The 23,282-nt window shown below is 47.4% G+C and overlaps 2 protein-coding genes and 1 non-coding gene across 3 annotated transcripts; 2 read left to right on the top strand and 1 right to left on the bottom strand.

The window, feature by feature from the left end:
- WDR5 (WD repeat domain 5) lies at window positions 1-14,086 on the top strand. Its single transcript, XM_037400370.1, has 14 exons — window positions 1-119; window positions 1,822-2,012; window positions 2,897-3,005; window positions 4,076-4,149; window positions 5,086-5,175; window positions 5,847-5,936; window positions 7,035-7,118; window positions 8,193-8,248; window positions 8,399-8,445; window positions 9,260-9,335; window positions 10,712-10,745; window positions 11,533-11,607; window positions 11,902-11,989; window positions 12,999-14,086. The coding sequence occupies exons 2-14, from the start codon at window positions 1,932-1,934 to the stop codon at window positions 13,097-13,099; spliced, it is 1,005 nt and encodes a 334-aa protein (XP_037256267.1). The 5' UTR covers window positions 1-119; window positions 1,822-1,931; the 3' UTR covers window positions 13,100-14,086.
- Window positions 14,087-15,530: 1,444 nt separating this feature from the next.
- On the bottom strand, window positions 15,531-15,658 carry LOC119154195. Its single transcript, XR_005106370.1, has one exon. It is a non-coding gene; the product is annotated as a U6atac minor spliceosomal RNA (small nuclear RNA).
- Window positions 15,659-18,033: 2,375 nt separating this feature from the next.
- On the top strand, window positions 18,034-21,070 carry LOC119153587 (ly6/PLAUR domain-containing protein 1-like). Its single transcript, XM_037400220.1, has 3 exons — window positions 18,034-18,595; window positions 19,800-19,940; window positions 20,133-21,070. The coding sequence occupies exons 1-3, from the start codon at window positions 18,520-18,522 to the stop codon at window positions 20,327-20,329; spliced, it is 414 nt and encodes a 137-aa protein (XP_037256117.1). The 5' UTR covers window positions 18,034-18,519; the 3' UTR covers window positions 20,330-21,070.
- The last annotated feature ends 2,212 nt before the right edge of the window (window positions 21,071-23,282 follow it).

The following is a 23,282-nucleotide window of genomic DNA, read 5'->3' as shown; positions in this document are numbered from 1 at the left end:
GCGGCCCCGGAGCTGCCGCTGCCGCGTTCCCCCTCCCCTCCCGCGGCCGCGCTCCTCCTCGCCGCGGAGGAGGCGGCGGCGCCGCCACCACCAGCCCCCCCCCCTTTCCCTCTCCCCCGGTAAGTCACCGAGAGGCGTGGGGGCGGCCCGGCTCCTGCAGCTGGGCTCCTGCAGCCGCCGCTCCCCTCCCCGCGCGCGGCGCCGCCTCGCCTCAGGCACAGCGCGCGGAGCCCGCTCCCCCCCCCCCCCCCCCCAGCATTCCCCGGCGCGGGGGGCGCGCGCCAAGCCCGGCCCTGCCTCGCGGGGACCCCCGGGCCGGCGCGCGCGCCGCGGGCGGTTTGCAGACGCGCGTGCATGCGGCGCCGTGCGGGGTTGCAGCGGGCGGGACGGGCCGGGGAGGAAGGGGCTGCACGGCTGGGCCCCCATCCCCCCCCCATCCCCCCCAACCCCCCCGCAGGGGCACGCACACAACCCCGCCACCACCAGGGGCGTTTGTAGCCGGCGGGCGCGGCGCGGGCGGCCGGTGGGTGTGTCGGTACCGTGTGCCCGGCGGCGGGGGCTGTGCGGGCGCTGGGTGTTGGCGGGGACCTTCCGCCCTCCTCCCCCTCGGACCAGGGCGCTGGGTGTTTGCTGGGACCCCCATCCCAAACCCCACCCCCTGGGCCAGGGTGCTGGGTGCTTGCGGGGACCCCCAACCCCCCGTCCCTGCCCAGGGTGCTGGGTGCTTGCGGGGACCCCCCGGCCAGCCCCCAGGGTGTGTGGAGGAGGAGCTGAGTGCTGGCAGCACCCGCCCAAGTTCCCAGATTAGTTCCAGCTGAAAGGGCCTGAGCTGCAGTAGGAAACTTTAATTTCTCATTGTTGCGACCGGCGGTTTATCCCCGGGGGTTGAGTAAAGCGGGGGGCAGCCGGTAGCACTGAGCTCTGCGCCTCCTGTCCCCTCCAGCCGGAGATGCTCCGCATGCCAGGAGGTGCTGGCAGTGCACCCAGATCTGCTGCCACCGGCCAAAAGCAGGGTAGCGGGGATGGGCTAGTGCAAGGAGGGGTGGGCTAGTGCGAGTATCCTTTCAAGCCGAGCCCTCTCGGTGTGAGCTGTCCGTTATTCCGTTGCTGAGCTGAAAGGTAGCTGAGCTGTGATGGAGATTTGTTCCCTCTGCAGCATCGGCCCCGGTCGCTGACCACCAGCTGCCGTCAGTTCTGGCACAGCCGGCGAGCCTGGGGAGGCTCCTGCAAGGCTGGCTTTCAGTCCCAGGCGGAGAAGGGCATGATTTGATGCTCAAACCATTTAGGAGGGAAATACGAGCCTGAAATGCGTTTAGGAGTGAAAGGAATCTAGTAGGGTCTTAAGCTTTGATAGTGCCAGCTGTTCTTTGTGTTGATCATGATCTTGTGTTCTGTACCTTAATAAATCTAGAGAGAAAAAAAAAAAAAAACAAACAAAAAAACCCACAAAGGCCTTGGACTGTACCTCCCATCTTTTGTACAAACAGTTGTGTTTATTATGTACTAAGTATTTGTTAGAAGTATTTTGGGGAATTTGATAACCAAACCCTGCCACACCTAGAAGAGATTCTACTTTATTTCTATCTGGAAAGGAGCAGAGTGGAAAAAAGCTTTCCAAGAAGTGCTAAAAGGCTGTGGTTTGGGTTCTTGGTCTTGCACCTTAGTAGGTCCGAAGGCCCAAAATACTGCTGCGTTGCTCCGCACATGCAGAATACGGTGTCTCATACTGGCTTCTGGCGACCTGCAGCTAGGCTAAGCTCCTTCTTCTGGCTGCTGAGAATCTTCCTGACAGCTAATGAGAATATTTTGTTTTTCTTCCAGGTTTTCATTTCAGTGCAGCTCTCCTCTCTGTGGCAAGGGCTGCCTTTTGAAGCAGCACATTCATTCTCCCCCTTCAAGCACTAGAAGTCTCATTTGCCAGCTTCAGAACCATGGCAACAGAAGAAAAGAAGCCAGATGCAGAATCCACCAAAACACAATCTACTCCTTCCTCGTCGACCAATCAGAGCAAGGTGTGTGTGTGGGGCTCCGAACAATATCCGTGTAAATACACATGGCGACTACCTGCGTATGCAACAGGCAAACCAGAATTAAGAGAATTGAATTCTCATATAGATTAAGAATCTTCTCCAGACCTCTGCTGCAGGCTCGAGCTGAAAACGTGCTGAGGATTTTATGGGAAAAGCGGATGGAGTACAGCCTCTTCTGTAGTGCTAGGCTTTTCTTGGTGGTGTGGAAGTTGTCGCTAACCAATACTTGTTGTCACTTTGAGCGTTAAAAAGACAGGTTGGTTGTGTCCTTGGAGTGCCTAGAGGTGACTGGAGGATTGGTTAATCTATGATCCTAGTTGCAAAGTGGGTCGTTATTCATATTCTTTGAAGCCCACAGATGCTCAAAGAAGGTGTTATTGGCTAACCAGGAAGCCTTCCCAAAGGGTGAAAAGGGAAGAAAAATGGGATTTTAGGGCTATGGAGGAATTGGCCTGTGATCTAATTCATGATAAGAATGAGAACTGCAAACACTTAAAGGTGCTACACAGATCAATGCCAAGAGTATTATTTTGATCTGTCAAGCACTTTGTGGTTGGACTGTTGGATTACTCTCACCTGTTTATTATTGGCTTGGATGAAATGCCTATCAAGGATGAGTTGGTGTCGTGCATACAACAGTAAGGCACTGCTGTCCCCAGACAGCAAGGGTGTTCGGTTTGTTGTTGTTTTTCATTTTTTTTTTAATTTGGAGAGGGGAGGGAAGGAATATAAATGCAGGAGCCTCTATTATGGTGAACATCCACACAGTCTGTTACTGTGTACTGACGCAGTCTGATAACAGAGCTTGTCACTGAGATATTAAATCTGGAATTTATTCAACTCATTCATATATATTTTTCTTACAGCCTGCGCCAGTAAAACCAAACTATGCTCTAAAGTTCACATTAGCAGGACATACAAAGGCAGTCTCATCAGTAAAGTTTAGTCCTAATGGAGAGTGGCTAGCCAGCTCCTGTAAGTATTGCTTTCTTTTTTTATCTCGCCTAAATCATGCAAATGTGGGCCTTGGAGAACTGCCATTCTTTGGTGTTATCTTCATCAGGTGGAGGAGGGATGTAGTGTCGTGGTTTTTCTTAAAAGGAGCAATACCAAAGCTGTCAGTCATTGAGATAATGTGTTTTAAGCTTTTTAAGTTCTGTTACTTTGAACACTGGATGTTCTATGCGTTGCCGAGTTGGAGAGCCCTCACCTGTTCAGCTTGCTTTGCTGAGCAAATGGGCAAAACCAAACAAAGGTTTCTTTCCCCATGTGAAGGAAATCCTTGTGCTTTTCTGTACCGCTAAAAGACAGGGCTTAAGCTTTTCAATTAAACTTTGTGTACAGTATCTGCAGGCAAATATTTAGCTCTGGTAAAGCTAAAGTAGGTAGGTAGCAAAGCTCATAAAAGGGAATATTGTTGGATGGGATGGTGAGGGCCACTCAAGCATCTTCCGGGCGTGGGAATGACTCAAGTCTTTGTCTTAACTGCAGATAGCCTTAATAAGACCAGTGCAGTGTACCATATATACATTGTTTTTATGTTCGAGTTTCCTCATGAGAGTCCCCTGCTCTCCCCTACGTGGGTTTCCCAAATGTCTGACAAATGTCAACCCTTTTTGCTGGCGTGTTTTGCAAGTTAACATGGATAATAGGTTTGGGGGTTTTGCAGGCATTAATTCAGCCCAGCTTGTGGTGTAATTTTAGTTCTTTTGGGGCAAAAGCGTTTCAGCATTCCTATGGAACAGTATTACTTTTACCACTGGCAATCTAAAACAAAAGTAGAAGCCCAAGTTGTCGTCAGAGAAACTAAAGCGGCAGGAGACTCTGTGCATTCCAGGCAGTTTATGTAATCTCAGCTGCTGCAGCTTGGCGTGTATGAAACTGTTTTTTACCCATTACATATTACCTTATACGCTTAGGTTTGCTTGGGGAGGGAGAGCTACCCAGTGTTTGCAGAGATGTAGTTAACATACTACTTTCCACCTGGAAGGAACAGTTGTATCTGTTAATGGTGTTTGTCACTCAACTGGCATGTTCTATTTCAGCTGCTGACAAACTCATCAAAATTTGGGGAGCATATGATGGCAAATTTGAAAAAACAATATCTGGTCATAAACTGGTAAGTAGGAGGAGATTATTATGCGCTTGAATACAAGTTCACTTGTAAAGAATTTTGCTTTGTTTTCCTCATCCAGAAATTTCCATTCTTGGTTAGGTTTTGTGCAGGATGCTTGTTCCTCAGTCTCATTTTGTGCTTTGTTTATACAGTCCTGTGCAATGGCCTGGGACTGGAATTGCTGAAATAATACCAGGTCAGGCTGGAAATAGGGCTGAAGTGTAGGCTGAAGCGGAGTACCTGCATGCCCATTCCCTAGCCATTTTCTCGAGTCCCTCCATTTCGGGAACACTGCCCTCAGACACAGGGCAGTGCATTCTTTGGTGAAAATCCCTGTAAGCTGTAATGCTGTGTCCTGTTCCATTTTTTCCTTTGTATATGGAGCAGAATGGTTTGCCTTTTAAGGAGATTGAATTTTTCTTGTCGATTTGCCTACATAAACAGAACACATACTCATTCTGCAAAGTTCTAAAGAAGACGCAAACTCCCATATCCTCTGGTTTTGTTTTCAGAAGTTTCTTACATGCTGAAGTTTCATGAGCAATAATGAAGATTCACCAAAAGAAAAAACAGTAGAATCTTGTTCTCCTCTAGCCTTTAGGGACTTGGACCTCGAAGAGCAAGCTCTTTGTCATAAAGAGGAGGTGCTTGTTCAGATTAGTTTATTTAGCGTGCTCTTTATGAATGCCGAGAAAGGGTTTTGGTGGTCATGGCAGGAGATACGTGAACAAGTCATTGATGTTTTTGGAGTATATGGCTCAGCTTAAATTGAATAAGTGTCAAAGGACCTCTTAACTCAGTCAAATTGATGAATTCCCAGCTCTCAATGCTGAATTTTATTTCAAGCTTCAGCTGTGAATATACATGCAGTCTGGTTTTTGTTTTCCTGTGTCAGTGAACAAACAGAGCTGAGAAGATAATTGTTTTCCTTTGTTTTAGGGTATCTCTGATGTTGCTTGGTCATCAGATTCCAACCTTCTTGTCTCTGCCTCCGATGATAAAACTCTCAAAATATGGGATGTAAGCTCGGTAAGGGCAGAAACTATTCCTTACCTTCCTTCTCCTCCTGCATTAGCATCTTAACTGGTGGTCTTCTGAGAGCGCTTTTGTGTGCTATGATGAGAGAAGGTAGAGTTTTAAGCACTGGCTGCTTTTTGGGTAATACTTTTTCCTGCTTATAATGAGCTGCTGGTTGAATGGTCTGTGATGATGAGCGAGTTACGCTGTCTGCTTTTGGAATGAGGGGGATGCTTATGGGTATCATGAGGAGCCTGGTTATCTTCTGAGAGTGCTTAAGCCTTGTGGTGGCAATGCAGCTGCAGGCTTCATTTCTGAAAGCAGCTTCTCAGATGAAACCTTGTAACTTCTTATCATAGCTTCACTCTTTTTGCTTCTCTATGCCTTCCTTTTCTGTCATTACAATGAGGGTTGGATAATTTGGTTGAATTTTGGTTAGGTATGTTAAATTGCTTGCTCCTCCTGTGTTGCCCAAAGGATTTGTAGCTTGGCTGCAGTCATTAAAAATGTGGGGGTTTTCTTTCCTGTTGTTTTGCTGTCACTGGTCCTCTGCCCATCTAAATCTGGGGTTAGAGACGGTTTCTTTGTGTGCTGCACGGCGATTAACCTTAATGCAGCTTACTTGCATGCATTTGTGGCGCTGAAGGATGCTGTTTATTTAAGTCTGCTAAATCTTATTTCAGGGTAAGTGCTTAAAGACATTGAAAGGGCACAGTAACTACGTTTTCTGCTGCAACTTCAACCCTCAGTCAAACCTCATCGTTTCTGGATCAGTAAGTGCCTTTTTTATTTTTCTTCATGCAGAGCAAGTACAGCACACCCCTGTTACCTCATACTAAGGGGACAGACAGGTTGTTTTAGGGATCCTTGGCACAATGATGGCACTAAGTTGTAGTTACAATTAAAGCTTTATTTTCTTAACAGGATAGTATGATAGTATGACACAGAACTTATGATTAGAATGGCCTAGGATTTCTAAAGCAAGGTCAATGGTAGTACAATTTACAGGTAGCGTAATATGGAATTTATAATACAGCAACTTATGATTTCTAATCCCCTAGATTCTGACTTAACTCAGAGTATGACTTCTCATCACCTGGACCCTCTGCAGATTAGGTCAGATCTTAATACATGGTTTGCTGTATCAATATAACAATCATAATCTAGAGTAAAAAATCATATAAAATAAAAGAATACGCACCAGTCCTTGGAGGAAGCACATGATGGTGGGGGGCCTCCCTGGCTACTGGGGGGTGGGTCATGGTCTCACTGTCCAGCAGCAGTTCTGGTCCAAATTTTCTGATTGACTTGTGACTGCTTGATTCTGTGGACGGTGCTCTGTGTGCTCTTACACTTCCCTGTTCTGGGACGGGCTGAACACCACCACTGGGTTGGCCAGGTGCCTGGGACCAATCTGTTCAGGGCCTGATAACAAGGGAAAGGGAAGGAATACATGGCCTGCTCAGTCACACAGAATGCCTGCTTGCCTTATAAAATGGCGTTAGTTACGCTAGTCACATTACCAAGGGTTGGGAGCAAGGGGGTTCCGATCACAACCCTGTGCCATTTCAATTTGTCTTCCTCCACAAACACAGCTTGTAGTTGGATGACCTGTGCAGTGCTGCTGCTCTCTTTGCCTGGGGCCACGGTCAAGCCCTTAACCCATCCTCAACGTGCAGGTTTCCTGCACGGAGAGGAAGAGTTCAGGGAGCTGTGTTCCCAGGCCGTCATTTTTGCCCTGTGCAGTGCTCGTTTACTAGGTTTTCTGATGCAGCTGGAGGAAGGCACGTGTGTCTAGTCAGGCTATAACACCTTGCATGCCTCGAATAGGTGCACCATTAAACCACCTTGTGCATTTCTTCAATCTTCAGTTTGATGAAAGCGTGAGGATATGGGATGTGAAAACAGGGAAGTGCCTCAAGACATTGCCTGCTCATTCTGACCCAGTTTCAGCTGTAAGTCCCTTCTGATCAATGAACGTACTACATGTTTGTTTTGTTTAGCAGAGCTCCACTCCTGCCTCTGTAGAGGAGTAGGTTTGTGCTCTAACTCTTATTATCAAGCCCTTCTTACATGGCGTAGTGGATGAGCTGTGGCTGATTTGCCAGTGGTCATTGCTCAGTGAGAATGAAATGAACAGTGGTTTCTGTAAGATCGGTATGGATTTTGGTTCTGGGTGTTAATGTGGGGAGCAATGAATAGTGGTGTGCCAGCCATGCCCGAATCTAGCTGTCTGATGCTGTGGTGGATGTTTGTGATCATTTTGAGGCTCAGAGAACAACCTGTATGTCTGTTACTTCTGTGTTCCAGGCTGTTACCAAAGTTGAGAGCAGGGTAGTTCCATAGTACGCTCTGTTTCAAATCTCATTCATCTAATAGGTGAAGGTAGCTTGGAATACAGCACTATCCATTCAAATGAAAGAAAACCAGAAGGTGTTCAACTCTTAATGTTTTTGAAATGAAGGAAACTGAAAAAAAATTGCCTCTCAGATGTGCTAAGCCATGGCTGTTGGAACATGATTGTTCTGCCTCGTGTAGAAGATATCTCACATTTACAAATATGTTAGTAATTATTATTTAAAACCACAGTATTTTGAGCCGTAGTTCAAAGCAATAAATTGACCTTGAAACATATGTGGCTGGCTACCTGTGAGGTAAATTTCCATGCCCTTAGAATTATAAGGTACTATTCCCCGGGTTTTGTACTACCATTGTTTGAGCAGCTAATGCTGTCTGAACAGAGTATCACGTGTTTTTCTTAGCTTCTGAAGAAACATGTATTCCAGTCCCTGATGCTTGAATAAACAGCTGTAGTTTACATCCATCCCTCTTTGTCAGACAAACTGCGGGGGAGTCTTGGTTTTGATGATGCTACCCATCTAAACTTGTGTCTGTACGTTGTGTTAACTTTCTGCCTCTATCCACATGAATTGCAGTGTCAGTAATAAAGACAGTCTTTTCAGCGGAGCTTAAATATTTGATCTTTATGAGCATCAGTAAGTTGTTTTTCCCCTTCTATAATATTACAGGTGCATTTTAATCGTGATGGATCCCTGATCGTGTCAAGTAGCTATGATGGACTCTGGTAAGTTGTTATTTCTTGCCTGTGGCACTGTTCAAACCTTTTGCATTTAAAAAAAAAAAGGACTTTTTAAAGAAAGCTTGTATTTGTAATGTTAAAATCAGAACAAAGACTTAAAAACCAATAGTAAAAGTTCTTCTGTGTCTTTAATAGTCGAATCTGGGATACAGCATCAGGGCAGTGCTTGAAAACACTGATTGGTAAGTAGGAATATTTCTTGTTTCTGCTCTTACTTTTCACTGTTAAGTTGTGACATAGGTATTCTGCATCATTGCTGTGAACAGTGGCTTCCTTAAGCTCTGTTGTACTGTTTTCCTACCGTTCTGTTAGTACCCTATTGTTCTCCTGTCTATTGCAATAAGAGAAACTGTCCTCTCCCATGAATGAAAGCTTGCTTAAGCAATTAAGTTTCATTTGAGCTTAATGAAATGTGGAAAAATGAGTTTTCCGAGGTTTTTCGATCATTTGGCTGTGTAGTGGTTGCTGTGCAGCACTTCAAAACTGCAGCGATAAAATTGTTTGTGCTGTTGGATATGGTAGAAACAGGTAGTCTGTGACAACACAAGCTGCCTTTTTATTGCAAGATGCATGAAGGCATCTTGTGAACATAGCTAATGAAAGGAAACCACCTGCTGGGCATATGTTACCTAGTCCTTCATATTCTTACAAAGCACTTATATAGACAAGTTATATGGCTCTGCAAATCAGTGGCTTGTATTCTAATATAATGTTTAAAAAGTAGAGATATGGACTTTGTGAATTGTTGATGCAAGGAAGGGAAGTTCAGTTACAAAGGGTTATTTAAAATGTTTGTGAGCAAAATGCTTAAAATCCTTTTCTTTAATGAAAATGATCACCTTTCCTACACCTATCTTTTTCTTGAAGTAGCAAGGGACAAGAAAATTGAAAGCTTGTTTCAGCAAAACAATTAACAACAAATTATTGTCAAAAGAAATTCTTTGTCAGTGAGATAATACAACTGTGTACTAAATACTGCTTTTATTTTCACTGTAGATGATGATAACCCTCCTGTGTCTTTTGTGAAATTCTCACCAAATGGTAAATACATACTAGCTGCAACTTTGGACAAGTAAGTATTTAAAAAAACCCCAAACCCCACAGGTTTTGAAGTATTTGAGTGTCAGATGAAACTTTGTTGCTACACTTTAGCTATCACAGTAATGAAACTACACAAGTTTGTATATGCTATCAAACTTAAAAAGCCTGCACAGTATGCTTTGCGAACAGCACAGGCAGGGCTTGGGTCATCTGAAAGTCTTGGTGCTGCTTAGTGACTGCAACACCCATTCATTCCTTCCTGTACCTTTCAAAACCTCAACATTCCTTGTATTGATCGTATGATTCTTTTGTAGCATCGAGAGACAGAAAATCTAACCTGTAATAGACTGCAATATATAAATAACTTTGTGTAAGGCATGAAAGCGGTGCAGGTGGGCTGATTGAGAGTGATTCACCTGGAGAGTTTCTGTGCAGTGACTAAGGCTGTGTCTCCATTCACAGTCAGTAATGATGCCGTTGCTTTCGTGAGACCTTCCTTTCCTAGGTCATGAGGTTGATGCCTTCCTTGTCTGAGCATCTTTGTACAAAAGATACCACAGACTGTTGCCTGCCTTTTTCAATGAGTCAATGAAAAGCAGAGAAAACCCGTGTTGGGCTCCCTGTGGAAGAGAAAGGGGACTATCTTGTAAGCTCTGACACTAGTCTGGATGTATAGCTGGTCTGTATCTGGACACGCACGAGGCTTGCTTAGTCTGTGGAAGAGCCTGGTGCTTGCCCGAAACAAGTGACACTCTCTTCATGTCCAAATTGTACTCAGTAGTGTGCTCGTTTGCTTGCTCTGCACTGGCTTAGGCTTCAACAGGTTGAGGATGCCTCAGTCCAGTGTTTATTTCCCTGAAACCTGGTGCAGGATTGTAAGGTGAAAAACTAGGGTGGTGTGTATGTATTTTTGATCTGTATCTACTTTCAGCAGGATTTGATTTCTTAAAACAACTGGGGGAAAAGGGATCATTTCCAGGGCCATCCCTGATTCTAGTGGGTTTCTCACCCTGAGAAAGATGATGTCTAATGAAATTTATATGAATCTTTGATGCCTTGGGCGTTGGGGGATGTCTGCCAAATAACCTTATCCTCTGTCCCTGTAATTTGTCTGTTATCCTACCGATCGCTTTCCTAGTTGTCTGGTCATTATTTATAAAGAAACTTGCAGGTGAGGGGAAGTGCTTAAATACCCCCTTTTTGACGGAGGAGAATTTGAATGGCATGGCAGTAAAATTGATACTTTGGGGTTAACTAATGCTGCATTGCAAAGCCAGGCTAAAGTGATCTATGCAGACTTTAAGAACTCTGGGAAGGAGAGACTTTTTCTGCTGCTAGGAAATTGTCAGATGAACACACCCCCCCCCCCCCCCAAGAACTAAAATCTGTTTTTCTGTTGTTTTATAGCACTCTTAAACTTTGGGACTACAGCAAAGGAAAGGTAAAACCAATCTTGTCTCACTATGTAGACCTAACTAAGCTTATAGGAAAATCTGGATTTCATATGTGCTTTTAAACTTGCCTAACATTTTATGAATATTACAGGAGAAAAGTATTAATACTGCTTTATTGGAGAGGATAAACTTTTAGCAGGCTTGTTGTGATAGGGCAAGGGGTACTCATTTTAAACTAAAAGGGGTTAGATCTGGACTAGATATAAGGAAGAAATTTTCTATAGTGAGGGTGGTGAAACACTGGAGCAGGTTGCCCAGAAAGGAGGTAGCTGCCCCATCCCTAGAAACATTCAAAGTCAAGCTGGAAGGGCTCTGAGCAACCCAATCTAGTGAAGATGTCCCTGGATGGTGCAGGGGGGTTGGACTTAGATGATCTTTAAAGGTCCCTTCCAACTCAAACTGTTCTATGATGCAATGACTAAAGATGCCTTTGGAAAAAAAACCAACCCAGAATTGTGTTTAGGCTCCTGCATGGCCCTGATATGTTAAGTAAAACTATATTTCTGCATTTTTCTCTTTATGAACAATGAATTATTGTTGCGCTTCTTCTCTGTGGTAATGTGACAAATTTAGACCTTCCCCTCCCTCCCTGCCCCTGCCAGATTGTTTAGTGTTGCAGGGCAGGGATGCCCTCTGCATCCTTTTGATAAGTTGGCAGGGTGGGAAACACAGGCAGATAGGTTTAGTCTTTTCTGCCAAGACAATTTGTCCTTGTCCTTGACTGAGAAAATTACCTCCCAGCTGTATTAATGTCTTGTGACTCTTCACTTGTAGTGCCTGAAGACTTACACAGGACACAAAAATGAGAAGTACTGCATATTTGCAAATTTCTCCGTTACTGGTGGAAAGGTTAGTGTTTATCTGAGATGCTTTTTACCGATGTGCAGTTTTTGCTGCTGTTTTCTGTAGAAGAAACTGGAGTTTGGGGTTGGAAACCTCCTTTGGTGGGTGCTGGTTCCCATCTGCTGCCTATATGCATTGAACAGAGGCTGAGAGAGAATGAACCGCATCAAGGGGTCATATAATGTTGGAAGATCCCTTTCATGTGATGACACTGGAAGTGTTTACTGAATAATAAGTTAGATACAGATGAGGAGAAAGATTAAAATAACTTGCTCTGGTTTTTTTTCTGTGCCCCTCCAGTGGATCGTGTCTGGTTCAGAAGACAACCTCGTTTATATTTGGAACCTTCAGACAAAAGAGATTGTACAGAAATTACAAGGACATACAGGTGTGGAAGAGGATTTTGTTTTTATTGATGGAGTATTGCTCTTGTCAGCTTGTAATGAGGGCTTAGCTTGAGCATTCTCTCTTTGATGTGTACTTTTGACTGTCAGACCCATAAATGCTTGACTGGCTGAAGCTTAATTGAACCCTAGGAGCTTGCTCCTTTTTATGAAGGGGTTTTTATGAGCGTTGCAAGTGTTTATTCTTTCCCAGTGATAACTTTGACATCAGCTTACAAAAGAGATTTCCTTGAGTTCAGAACTGGTTGAGATATTGAAGTGACTCGGTGACTTGGAGTTGCCTATTAACACCTTCCAAAGCTGCAGCTCTTGAAAGGATAAGGACTGATGTGGTCCTGCTGTTTGGAGATGTCTGTCTGTGTCCCTGTTCTTGAAGGCAGAGTTGAGTGTGTGCTGAGCGTATATTGAGATGTCACCTGATGGATACTTCAGTCTGAATCCCATAATAGAGCAGCACTTTCACTCTACTGACTGGAAGGAACGGTGCTGTGAAATCTAAGCGTGCTTATTCCTTTGCAGGACCATTGATTTGGACTGTAAGTGGGAGCAGTGGCAGCAGGTTTTCATTTTCAGGCTAGGGCAAGGCTGTGAAGATGAAGTGCTATCTGAGCATCAAATAGGATGCTGGAAACACCTTACATGGAAACAAAAAATTGACCTGGGTCTTTATTAGCTGTGTCTGATATATGCCAAGAGTTCTTGCTTGGAAGTAAGCAACAACTAGAATTGAGAGAGTTCTCACATTTTAAAACCTGTCAAACATTTCCAACTAATACTGTCAATTCTTTTTTGCTAGTTTCTTCTCACAGAGAAGCGGTAATTGTAAAATATTTATGAATAATGCATTTGTAATTCCATTACAAGGAAATAGTAACTTTGCTATGCTGCTTTGAAATGAGGTAGCAGTACACATTCATTTTGAGAAATGCCTGCTGTGGACCACATTTCACTGCTGTAAATAATGATATTTGTCTGTTTTCTCTTTTTGCATAGATGTTGTAATCTCAACAGCTTGTCACCCAACAGAAAACATCATTGCATCAGCGGCACTAGAAAACGACAAAACAATTAAACTGTGGAAGAGTGACTGTTAAATGTTCCAGTATCACTTTAGAGACTGTCAGGAAAAAATGTTTTTAAAAAATATTAAAAAAAACCACATGAGAATAATAAATCCAGTATGGCAGGAAACCTGAAGAATATTTGATAAAGTGGTTTCTGTTAGTCTTGGCCCAAAGAAAACGCCTTAGCTCTTTGCTAGAACCGGGCAACGTGGTGGGAAAAAAAAAAGATGCAGTGTCTCCTTTTCTTGCCTAATCTTTTGGCAGACAAATGGATCATTCTGACATCGCGTTAGAAGTGTCAGCCTTGTATTGGACACCCCAAAGATACTGTACTTTTTGGTGGCATTACTTCTGGGCACTGTTGCTGCCTAAGGAAGAGCTGCCAGTCTACTTTGTAACAGTAAGTTAAGTCATGAGCCTAGAGATGTGTGGAATTTTTTTTAAATGTCTAATTTTTTTATTTTTTTTTCCAGACTGTAGGTTCTAGTCTCTTGGGAAGTTTCTGTATTGTTTTAAATAGGAGTACTGCATCTTTAAGGGTGCTTCATTTTAAACACTCAGCTCAAACTTTGTGACCAAATAAAACCATGCAGTTCCAGATTTCCCTCTTCCTGCCCCTGACTTGACTCCTGTGGTGAAAGCTCCTCTTACCTTCTGTATAGTTGCTTACCTCGTTACGTGTGTTTAATAGATACTGTTCTAGAGCAAAGTTACAGTTCTTCTGTTAACCATTAAAATGAATCTTGCTTGTAGTTGTTCTCGGCATATTTTAATTTTTTTTTCTCTTCTGGTTATAAAGCAAGCTCACAGAACACTGTAAAGTTATTTCAATGTAAAAAGAAAAAACCCAGACTTTTGTATCTTGAAAACCCATCGTATGAAACTGTATTAATAATGGCATGACTCTGTACCTATTTCAGCGTTGGTATTTCTTTCCCTTTTTGTCATACCCATGTGGTATTTACACATCCAGAAAAATACCATATGCCATAATAAAAAGGTGGGATTTTATGTGTATGCTGGTGGTAAGAGTGTACTAATGTGAAGTGTCTGTGTCCAAAGAAGCCTTCTTTAAAAACACTTTTAGAAGGAAGTATATCTGTAGCAGTTCCGCTGAGCGAGGAGAGGAGGAGGAAGAAAGCAGCAGCGTGGTGCTTTACATCTGTTATGGAGAAAGAAGAGAGGAGCATAACTCACGTCAAAATTTGTTTAAGGGAAGTAAGAGGATTGAACTGAAGGCGTCCTCGGCAGAGGCAACATTAGTACAAACCCTCACAGAGACCTTTAGCTAAGGGGAAAGGAATCCTGCTGCCCTCTCCTTGCAGAATGGGCAGGGCAGGCTGAGTGGCGATCCAGGAGTTTGCTTGTGCTGGTTAAAAATTGTGTTGAGGCACAGGTTTTGTTGTACCCAAAGGGTTCTGCTCTAAAGGGATGTTTTGTTCCTGGTGAAACAAAAATCCATTATTATCGACCTCATGTGCTTGATAACTGAAAATCAATTACAGTACAAACCTCTCCTCTCATGGCTGCTCCGAGACTGCCTTGCTTTACCCTTAGAGAAGAAGACAGCTGCAAGACATGAGGTATAGCTTTTTAAAATATAAAAATAGATTTCATGTTGAGCTGGTGCTAAAATGGCTGTTAATAATATCACTGTCTTTTGAGGTTTTTCATTATCCCCCAGGAAAGGACACTGTGTCTCTAGCCCTACTGAGCGTCACTCCTGAAATAATCAATTTCTTTACTTTTATTTTTTTTTTCCCCCAGTCTTTTTCTCACAGGCCAGTGAAACCTTTCAATTGCAGGATGTGGATGTGCTGCTTTACCAGTGTGGAGAAGCTTGTATATTACTCCAGCAAAGCATTTTTACAGAAATTCAGGAATGTTTTGTAGCATCATACTTGCCATGCAGCTGTGTTTGTGTGAATGGCTTTGCTGGTGTAGCTGTTTCCCTGCCTTCTGAGCCAGAGAGCTGTGGAGAAAAAGGGAGATGGTTCTCCTGTTGTCAGGAGGACATCTCTTGAAGGATATTCTTTTCCCCCAAACTGAAGAGCCCTGCTGTAAAGGATCTACTAAGAAAGCTGCACTTTATGAACGTTGTGCTTAAGTCCCTGGTATCCCACCTAGGAATAACACTGGGGGCTACTGGCATGAGCTCTATTTAGCTGTAATTGTATCCAGTCTGGCATGTCAGGGGTGGTTTGACAGCCAGGATTAGCTAATCTTGTCAAGTACAGCACTGAAAACAAAGTTTGTGTGTGGCTGGGCTGGCTCTTCTGTGCAGTAGAAAGGATGTAGTTTTGCGTGTGTTAAGTGCAGGCTGATGGCGCTGGAGCGCGTTGCAGCCTGCTGAGGGAAAGAGCTGTTGCCCTGGGGCTCGGCTGTGCTGGGTGCCGCTAGGCGGAGAGAAAAGGAGGGAGCTGGGTGCGCGTTAGGGGCACTTTTAAAAAAAAAAGTAATGAAAAAAACATGGTTAGATGCCACGAAGTAGGTGGCAGTGCCTTAACCGTATGCGTGTTGTACAGGCCACTGGGGCCTCTTCCATCCTTATCAAGGGGAGTGCTAACCTTCTCTCCTTTCATACAACACGATCGCTCTGCCGTGCCCGAGCTATTTATACCTCCACTTAGCAGCTACTATTCAGGATACAGTGAGGAGAAATTCACCTTTTTTTTTTTTTTTTTCTTTCTCGATTTTTCATCTCTTCCTCACCCTACCTAAAATTTTTACGCTAATTCCCCCGAATGAGGATAAACCCTCCCCAACAACCCCGTTAAAATAGCAGAGACGCGCGCTTTTCGCCGCTGTTTTAATGTATTCATCACTCTCAGCCAATCAGAGCGCAGCCCAAGTCCTCTTCGACTGCCCCCTGCTGCCGCCGCCGAGCCCTAAGGAACCGCGGGCGCGTTTCCCGGGGGAGGGCACTTCTGCTTCCGCCTCGCTAATGGCGGCGGGAAAGCGCTTGGCCAGCGGTTCGAGTCCCGCCTCGGGCGAGTGCGGGGCCTGGGGCTGGAGCGCCGCCGGCGGTGGGTGGTGGGGCGGGGGTGCGACGTGGCCCGCCGCGGGGATGAGCGCTAAAGCAGGATTTGCAGGCGGACCCGTCTAATCTGCGCAGGGTTTAGCCGTCTCTGCGGGTATCGCAAAGGTTTAAGTGGGAACACCAGTGTTCCGGGGGATTTGCTGATCAAATTTTTCTCAGTCAGGGGAAGAAGGCTGCTTCCCGACGTGTTCCTGCTGCCCCTGAGCTGATAAATGTGTCTGGATTGCAAGACAATAAAACCAAAACCGCGGGGCTAAATTTGCACCAGCTGCCCCTCAGCCCAGCCCTGGGCACTGGGCTGGGGCGATGCTCCCACTGGGTAACCCACCCCAGCATCCCACTGCTGGTCCCATCGATGCCAGGCTCAGTGGCACCGTGCTGTCCCTGGGTCCCAATGGCTCTCCCGGCGCTTCCCGCTCGGTTCCCAGTGGGAAAGGCCAGCTGGTGCCATGTGCTGGAGGAACCGCTTGGCTGGATGAAGCTGCAGAGCCAGGTGCTGAGCCCAGTGGGGTGCATGGCCCTGGGCCTACCAGCTGTGCATCGCTGTACGTTACTGTGAATCACTGTGCGTTGCTGTGCATCATTGTGCATCACTGTGCACCACTGTTCATCACTGTGCACCACTGTTCATTACTGTGCATCGCTGTGCATCGCTGTTCATCACCGTGCATCACTGTGCATCGCTGTACATCACTGCGAACCGCTGCTCATCACTGTGCATCACTGCGCACCACTGTGCACCACTGTGCACTGCTGTGCATTGCTGCCACCAAGCCCGGCTGCTCCTGGCTGCTCCTTCCCGCTCCTTCCAGATACATAAGAGTTTATTAGGGGATTAAAAGTTAGTTTCCCCTCCTTATTGAATGCTCTGATTTATGCATGTGTTTAAATCAATCCCATTTCCTGCGTTTTATCCCTTCTCCCCGAGGCTTTCAGGCTTTGCTGTGTTAGACATTCGTTATAATCGTGTTGTTTTGAGGCAATCGAGACACTGTGGGTGGTTTAAGTGATTTGAATAAATAAGCTGCATTACTTCGGCACTTCTCCCAGGTGCTAATTGCCCCATCCTGAGCCGTAGATGCCCAAACATGGGCAAGTTTGTGCTGCCTCCCAGTAAAATATTAACGAGCATACTTGCTAATGAAGATGCTGTGTAGAGATTAGGTCCAAGCCCCTGCCTGGCCAGGAGCTGTGCCTGGCAGAGGAGGTGCCCGTGGGCTGCCTGGGTGCTCAGGGTGAGGGGTTTCAGGTGTTGCTAGCAGGCGGTTGCTGGATGGGCTACATAAGCAGCTTATTTTGTCATTTTAATTTTTTAATCCTATGCATTCGGTCACGCTCTCTTATTAGTAAGCATTAGCTCTCTAAGTCCTATTAGCTCCACTGAGAGCTGGGGCTTTGCTTGCGGGGACAGCAGTGGAGGAGCCAACAGGGGTCTGGGGGCCTGATCCTGCAGCTGGTGATGTCCGTGATGCCCCATGTGGCTGTGGGTCTGATCCTGGCCCCCCAGGATCACAGCCATCATGGCTCGGTGCTTGCCTCCACTGCGCCCCTGGCCACCTTCCCAAGCCCCCAGCAGCCCCAGCCATCCTCCATCCTCCCTCCAGAGCCGATGCAAGCCCGGGGCTGGCCCCGTTTCGCCCCTTACTGCTTTATTAAGGCAACTATTTTCTTGTATGCAAAGGCATATGATACATTCAAACCCACTCCTATCTCCTTCAAGTTTTCCTTTTAACCCCACAGCCATCCCCAGGGCTGTACTTTGTTAGAGAATCTCAAGCCTTGGATTTAAAATTAGTTGACTGCTTCTCTTTAATAAAATTATTCCTGCCCTCTTTAAATAGCACAATATGTCACAGAAAGCCGGTGGGTCCGTTCATGAAGATGAGGCAGCTCAGAAAGGAAAGAGAGGAGGAAAAAAAACCCAGTAAAAACACACATCTCCCCAAACCCCTTCTACGTAATCCAACTGAATTAGAGGATTTCGAAGTGGATTTAAAACTAAATCTTGATTAGGGAGAATTTCTCTCCAAGAGCTGCTGCACGGTAGTATTAATGGGAAGTGATCGTGGACAGAGGAAATAGGACAGAAATAACTGAGGGTAGCACATATGCACTCAGGTCTGTGCATGAACTGAAAGAATCGGAGAATTTCTCAGGAGGAAAAGGGAGAAATTAAGCATTGGCATAACGAGACCAGGTGCCACGGGGCTGGCCGGAGAAGCGAGGCGCAGCCAGATCTCTGCTGAACTGACGGCATCTCCCTTTATTCTGGTGGAGGGTTTTGCAGGTGAAAAGCAAGCGGCGTGCACGGCCCGGGGAAAGAGCCAGGAGGAGAGGCCATCTCTGCCTGCTGCCCCAGACACCGGCGTTTGCCCTCCGAGCCCCCCGCGGGCTCTGGGAGCCGACCCCCATGCTCTCAGGACACATGCCTGGAGGTGCCCATGGGATCCTCTCTCTGATGACTGTGGTGTTCGTCCTCCCGGAGGGTAAGTGCTGCTGTCCCCTGGGTGCGGCATGTACCCCATCCTTTGGAGTTATGGTTGTTTGCATCCTCCCTAAATGCTGGTTGTTAAGGTGTGATTTATCCTGGGGATGAATTTGGGGCCATTCCTGCCCTAAGCGATGTAGCTGCGTGTTGGCGGGTTTAGGATGGAGCTAATGTCATCACGTTTTGTACGAAACAAGGGCAGGTGGGCGCGGAGCGTGGTCCAGGAGCCGGGATCCCCTGGGCTCCCCTCCCCCACTCCTGCCAGGGCAGGGACCCCCTTGCCCTGCCTGGCTGTGCAAGGGTGCTCACCCACCTCCTGACAACCCCGTGGGAGCAGACGAGGTTGGGCTCGGCAAGGGCTCTGGGTCGGCATTCAGAGGTGGGAAAAGGCAACGGCAACAGCAAGCCCAACTTGATTTTTGTTGCTGTGATTAATCAACACAGAGATCAGGTGCTGCGTTTGCCTTAAACTCTGTGGATGATGTAAATTAATATCCTTTGAAGGATGGGGTTTTTTAAAGAAATCTAAGAAATGGCTGAGTTCCCATGCTGGTCCAGGACAAGCAGTTCTCAGACACAGTCGCTGACCCTGCACGGAAACACTGAGCTGCCACCGGTACAAGGTGCAAAGCTCTGGGACACACACCAGCGCCACTGTCCCGGGTGTGTTGCCTGGTAGTTGCTCTGAACGAGGATTTTCCTTCTGCTTCTGAGGCGTTTTACCCCCCTGACAGATCCCGCGATCAGGGAATTCAGGGAGAAACCCCAACTGTGCTCCTGCAGCCATCCCTCCGGCGTGGATGCCTCCAACGCAGGCGCAGCTAAAACTGGAGGAATTTGGTGAAACAGGGAAAAGCTGTTTCAGAGACCAGCCGGGCCCTGGCTCGGTGGTGTCTGTGGTTGGGAGGTTTCCCCTACTCTTCTCAAACCCTGTTTCAAAGCTCCCTTGTTCCCACTGCTTGATCCCAGCTCAACTCTCCGGCTAATCTCTGATTTCGCACTGACATCTAGTGGGAGATGCTTTATATTTTTTGGGCCCAGTGGGTAAACAAGTGGGCAGGCAGCTTCGGGCTCTGGCTCAGCGCTTGATGTGACTTGGCAAGGCAGAGAGCGCTGCAAAGCCGTTAGAGAACAGCTAGGAAGGAGATGAAGTATTCTCCCCCTGATAAAATCCAGTTGTGGTTCATCTGGTTCTTGTTTAGTGTCCGGACTCCAGTGTTATGGCTGCAACATCATCGTTGGCACCAAAAACGTGGACATGGGGTGCTCTAACCCAGAGGTGATCACCTGTTCCCACTCCCACCAGGGATTCAAACACCGGTTCTGCATTAAGACAGAGAGTGGTGAGTCTGCCTGGGGGGCTGGGGTCGCCACGGGTGCCTGATCAAGCCGGCGATGCTCGCATCCCAAAGGCAACCCTGCAGCCTTCAAACGGGGCCTGGCCCTGGTGCAAGGCTGGCAGAGCATCACCCTCTGCCCCGCCTGTCACCGCTGTCCCCCTGGCCCTGACATCCCACGCTGTGCTTGCTTTGCAGTGGTCCTGGGCATCCTGCTGACCAGCGGCTGTGCCACCTCCCGTCACTGCCAGCAGCAGGAGCTGCCGGGGGTCCGCATCCACTGCTGTGACACAGACCTCTGCAACGGCTCCCCCAGAGCCCCCCAGCCGCCCCCTGGCCTCACTGGCGGCTGCCTTCTGCTGCCCTGCATCCTTGCTGCCCTGCTCCTCACCTGAGCCCCCCAGGGCTGGGAGGGCCATGGGACCCTCGGGGGGGGGGGGGGGCAGGAGCAGAGATGCCCCCATCCCTCTCTTACAGGTGGACAGGACGCCTCCTCTCTCCTCTCCTCAATAAAAGGTGCCGAAGGCTTTACCCTGGAAAGGTTTCGGTGATGCCCCGGTGGTAGGGCTGCCTTGCGGGGAGGGCAGGGGCCTGGGGGTCCCCGCTCCAGGCTGGGGTATGAGGACCGCGGGGTCAGGGGTACCCACGGCCACCTGTGGGTACCTGTGGGGGCTCTGCCCACGACCCCACGGGGTGTCGAGCCCAGCTCTTCCCACGAGAGGGCATCCACCACCCAGGGGGGCTTCGGGGTGCAGGGCTGGGGCACCCACACTGGGCAGCACCTTCAGTCGGGTCCCATGGGATGGATGGGTGGTGGGATGGGGATCAGGGTGCTCACTTGAAATGAGTGGTTTTTGCAGATGTTATCCCAACCAAAGAGGCCAAATGGGAGCTTTAACAGAAAAATCTCATCCTGTACGGATCGGAGCCCGAGTGGCTTGTTCAAGGTCATCATGGGGGTTTGTGGTGGAGTTGGGAATTAAATGCATATGTCTGAAGAGCCAGCCTTGTGCTTTTATCACCAGGGAAACAGCATAAATCTTACTGGTGAGAAATGAATGAAATATTTTTATTCTAATCTTTTTCTTTAGATTAAAAAAATAATGCAAAAGACCTTTTCCATGCAAAACAACAGCTTTTGATGACATTTATCAGATGTATGTCAGAAAACAAGTCAAAACTCTACTAAAAATATTATCTGGAGCACCTTCCCAGCAGAAGCACCTTGGGGCTGATACAAAACATGTTCACATTCTGAAGAGTCGAAATAGTAGGAAATCAGAAAACAAATCCTGTAAAAATGACAAGAACAGCAACACTAACCAATTCCCCCTCTTCCCCCTTTAAATGTTCCTTATGATTTTCAGGGGAGTAAGAAATATTTCCTTGGCAGGTGGAATTATTCTCGCTACCGGTTATTTATCTGTGTGGATGAGTGCTGTGCTGAGCTCCTGCAACAAATCCTCTGCAGCATCAGCCCGCTCCAATGTAATTCCCATGTATCGGCTGAGGCTGGGGACAGGGCTCCCAGCGGAGGGGACAGAGCTGGTGGCCGGGGGTCCCGGTGTGGTGTGGGCCACCTTGTCATCCAGCAGCATCTTGGGGAGAAGCGAGGGGCGAGATGCCGCCGTGGTCCCCTCCATCACGGTCCCCTCCGCCGCGGTCACTGGCCGCCTGCCTGCATCCAGCCGGTGATGCTGCTGGCCCCGCTCTGCCCCCCTTGCCCGGCTTGAGTCATCCATCTTGCGCTGTGTAAGAGGCCTGTTGCAATTAAGTAGGCTGAAGTGCTCCTGAACTCTTTAACCTTTGCCCTGGGATTGCTCCTTTTGCCCCCGGGCTGTGGATCAGCTCCATTGCACTCTCCAAACAGCGCCTGCTACTTAGCTGACATTTCTTTCTCCTGCTGGATCCTATTAGCACCCTGAGGTTGAAAATGCTACTTTGGAGTGTTGTAAGGAATGTGATTTATACTGAAAAGTAGCGGCAATCTATCTTTCCCTATACACACACTACACATGAGGCTGGAGAGCTAAATCCACATCGCCTGAACAAACAGCAACTGGGATAATTGCTGAGGAGGCTTCAGGCACCTAGCGGGAGAGGAGGCTGGCTGGGATGGCACAAGCCGGCACCGGGGCCAGGCGATGCTGAGCTCGGGGCAGGCAGCCGGCAGCAGGGCTGTGTCAGAACCCTGCTCCCCATTGGGATCCCATCCCCACACCAGTGCAAACTGGTGCCGGACACTGCTGGCTTCCAATCAGTGCTGAAGACCTGTTTGGGAGCTGTTTGCAACGGCTTTGGTTGCGGGGCCCATCATCTGCTTCTTCACCCTTTTTCTTGCCTGTTGGTCTTGTGTCCAGGGAAGCCCAGAACTGAGCAGCATTTGCACTGGTTTGCCTGCACGTGAGTACGTATCGCGGATAACGCAATATGCATGGGAGGCGGATGAAAATCAGAACTGAATGGTGCCTGAAGGAGGGCTGATTAGCCTTTATCAGATACGACACACTAACCACTGAGGCTCCTGGCTGGAATACCGGGTTAAAATCTCTGCAGTGTCAAATTTCATCCTCCTAAGCAAAAAGACACTTTCCATAGCGTTTGTGTGAATCTTCTGGATAAGCCCTGGAGACTGAAACTGTCTCAGCTTCATCTGGGCATTAAAAGTCCCACCCACATGTTTAAAAAAAGCCCCAAACCCAGAAACGCAAAAGCTGACATTTACTCTCAAATGCCTTCTTCCCGCACGGCTGCATGGCATCCCGTGTGAGCGGCGTCCTCGCCAGCGCTGGCTGCACCCTAGCAGGGCTGCAGGCACCCTCGTGGGCATTCGCATGCACGGCCCCGCTGAAAGCCAGCAGATCATTTTGCACACGTGAAAGTATGTGCGCAAGCATGCACACGGACGCTAGCACAGTGTTTTCTGGGAGAAAAAGCGGCTACAAAAAAAAGCAAAACCCAACCCTAAGCAGCCTCTGTGTCAAAAGCCCTTTTATAAAAGCCTCAGTAGCTGAAGAATTGCCATTGTTTCAGTCTCCAGTGAGTGCTAGTCTTAAAATATTTCCAGCTCAGAGCAGGCTTTGACATTCTGCCCAGACCCAGGAGAGGGAACAAATATGAGTTCAGAAACATTTCTACAAGGCACAGATCCTTCTTCTTTTTGGAGACTCATTCAGCATCTCACATCCTGTGGCTATGGCCCCCCAAAGAGGGAGAAACGCCCTGAAACACCCCAAAAGCAGGGTGGTAGGGACTGCTCGAGGGGTCCTGGTAAGGCAGGGAGAGCTGGCCTGGCTTTCATGGCAAGGCACCGGGGTTTACTTTTCATGCTTTTACTCAGCCTTTCCC

The sequence above is a fragment of the Falco rusticolus genome, chromosome 9, assembly GCF_015220075.1.
Source record: "Falco rusticolus isolate bFalRus1 chromosome 9, bFalRus1.pri, whole genome shotgun sequence".
Lineage (NCBI taxonomy): Eukaryota > Metazoa > Chordata > Aves > Falconiformes > Falconidae > Falco > Falco rusticolus.
This window is presented reverse-complemented; position numbering and strand designations above follow the sequence as displayed.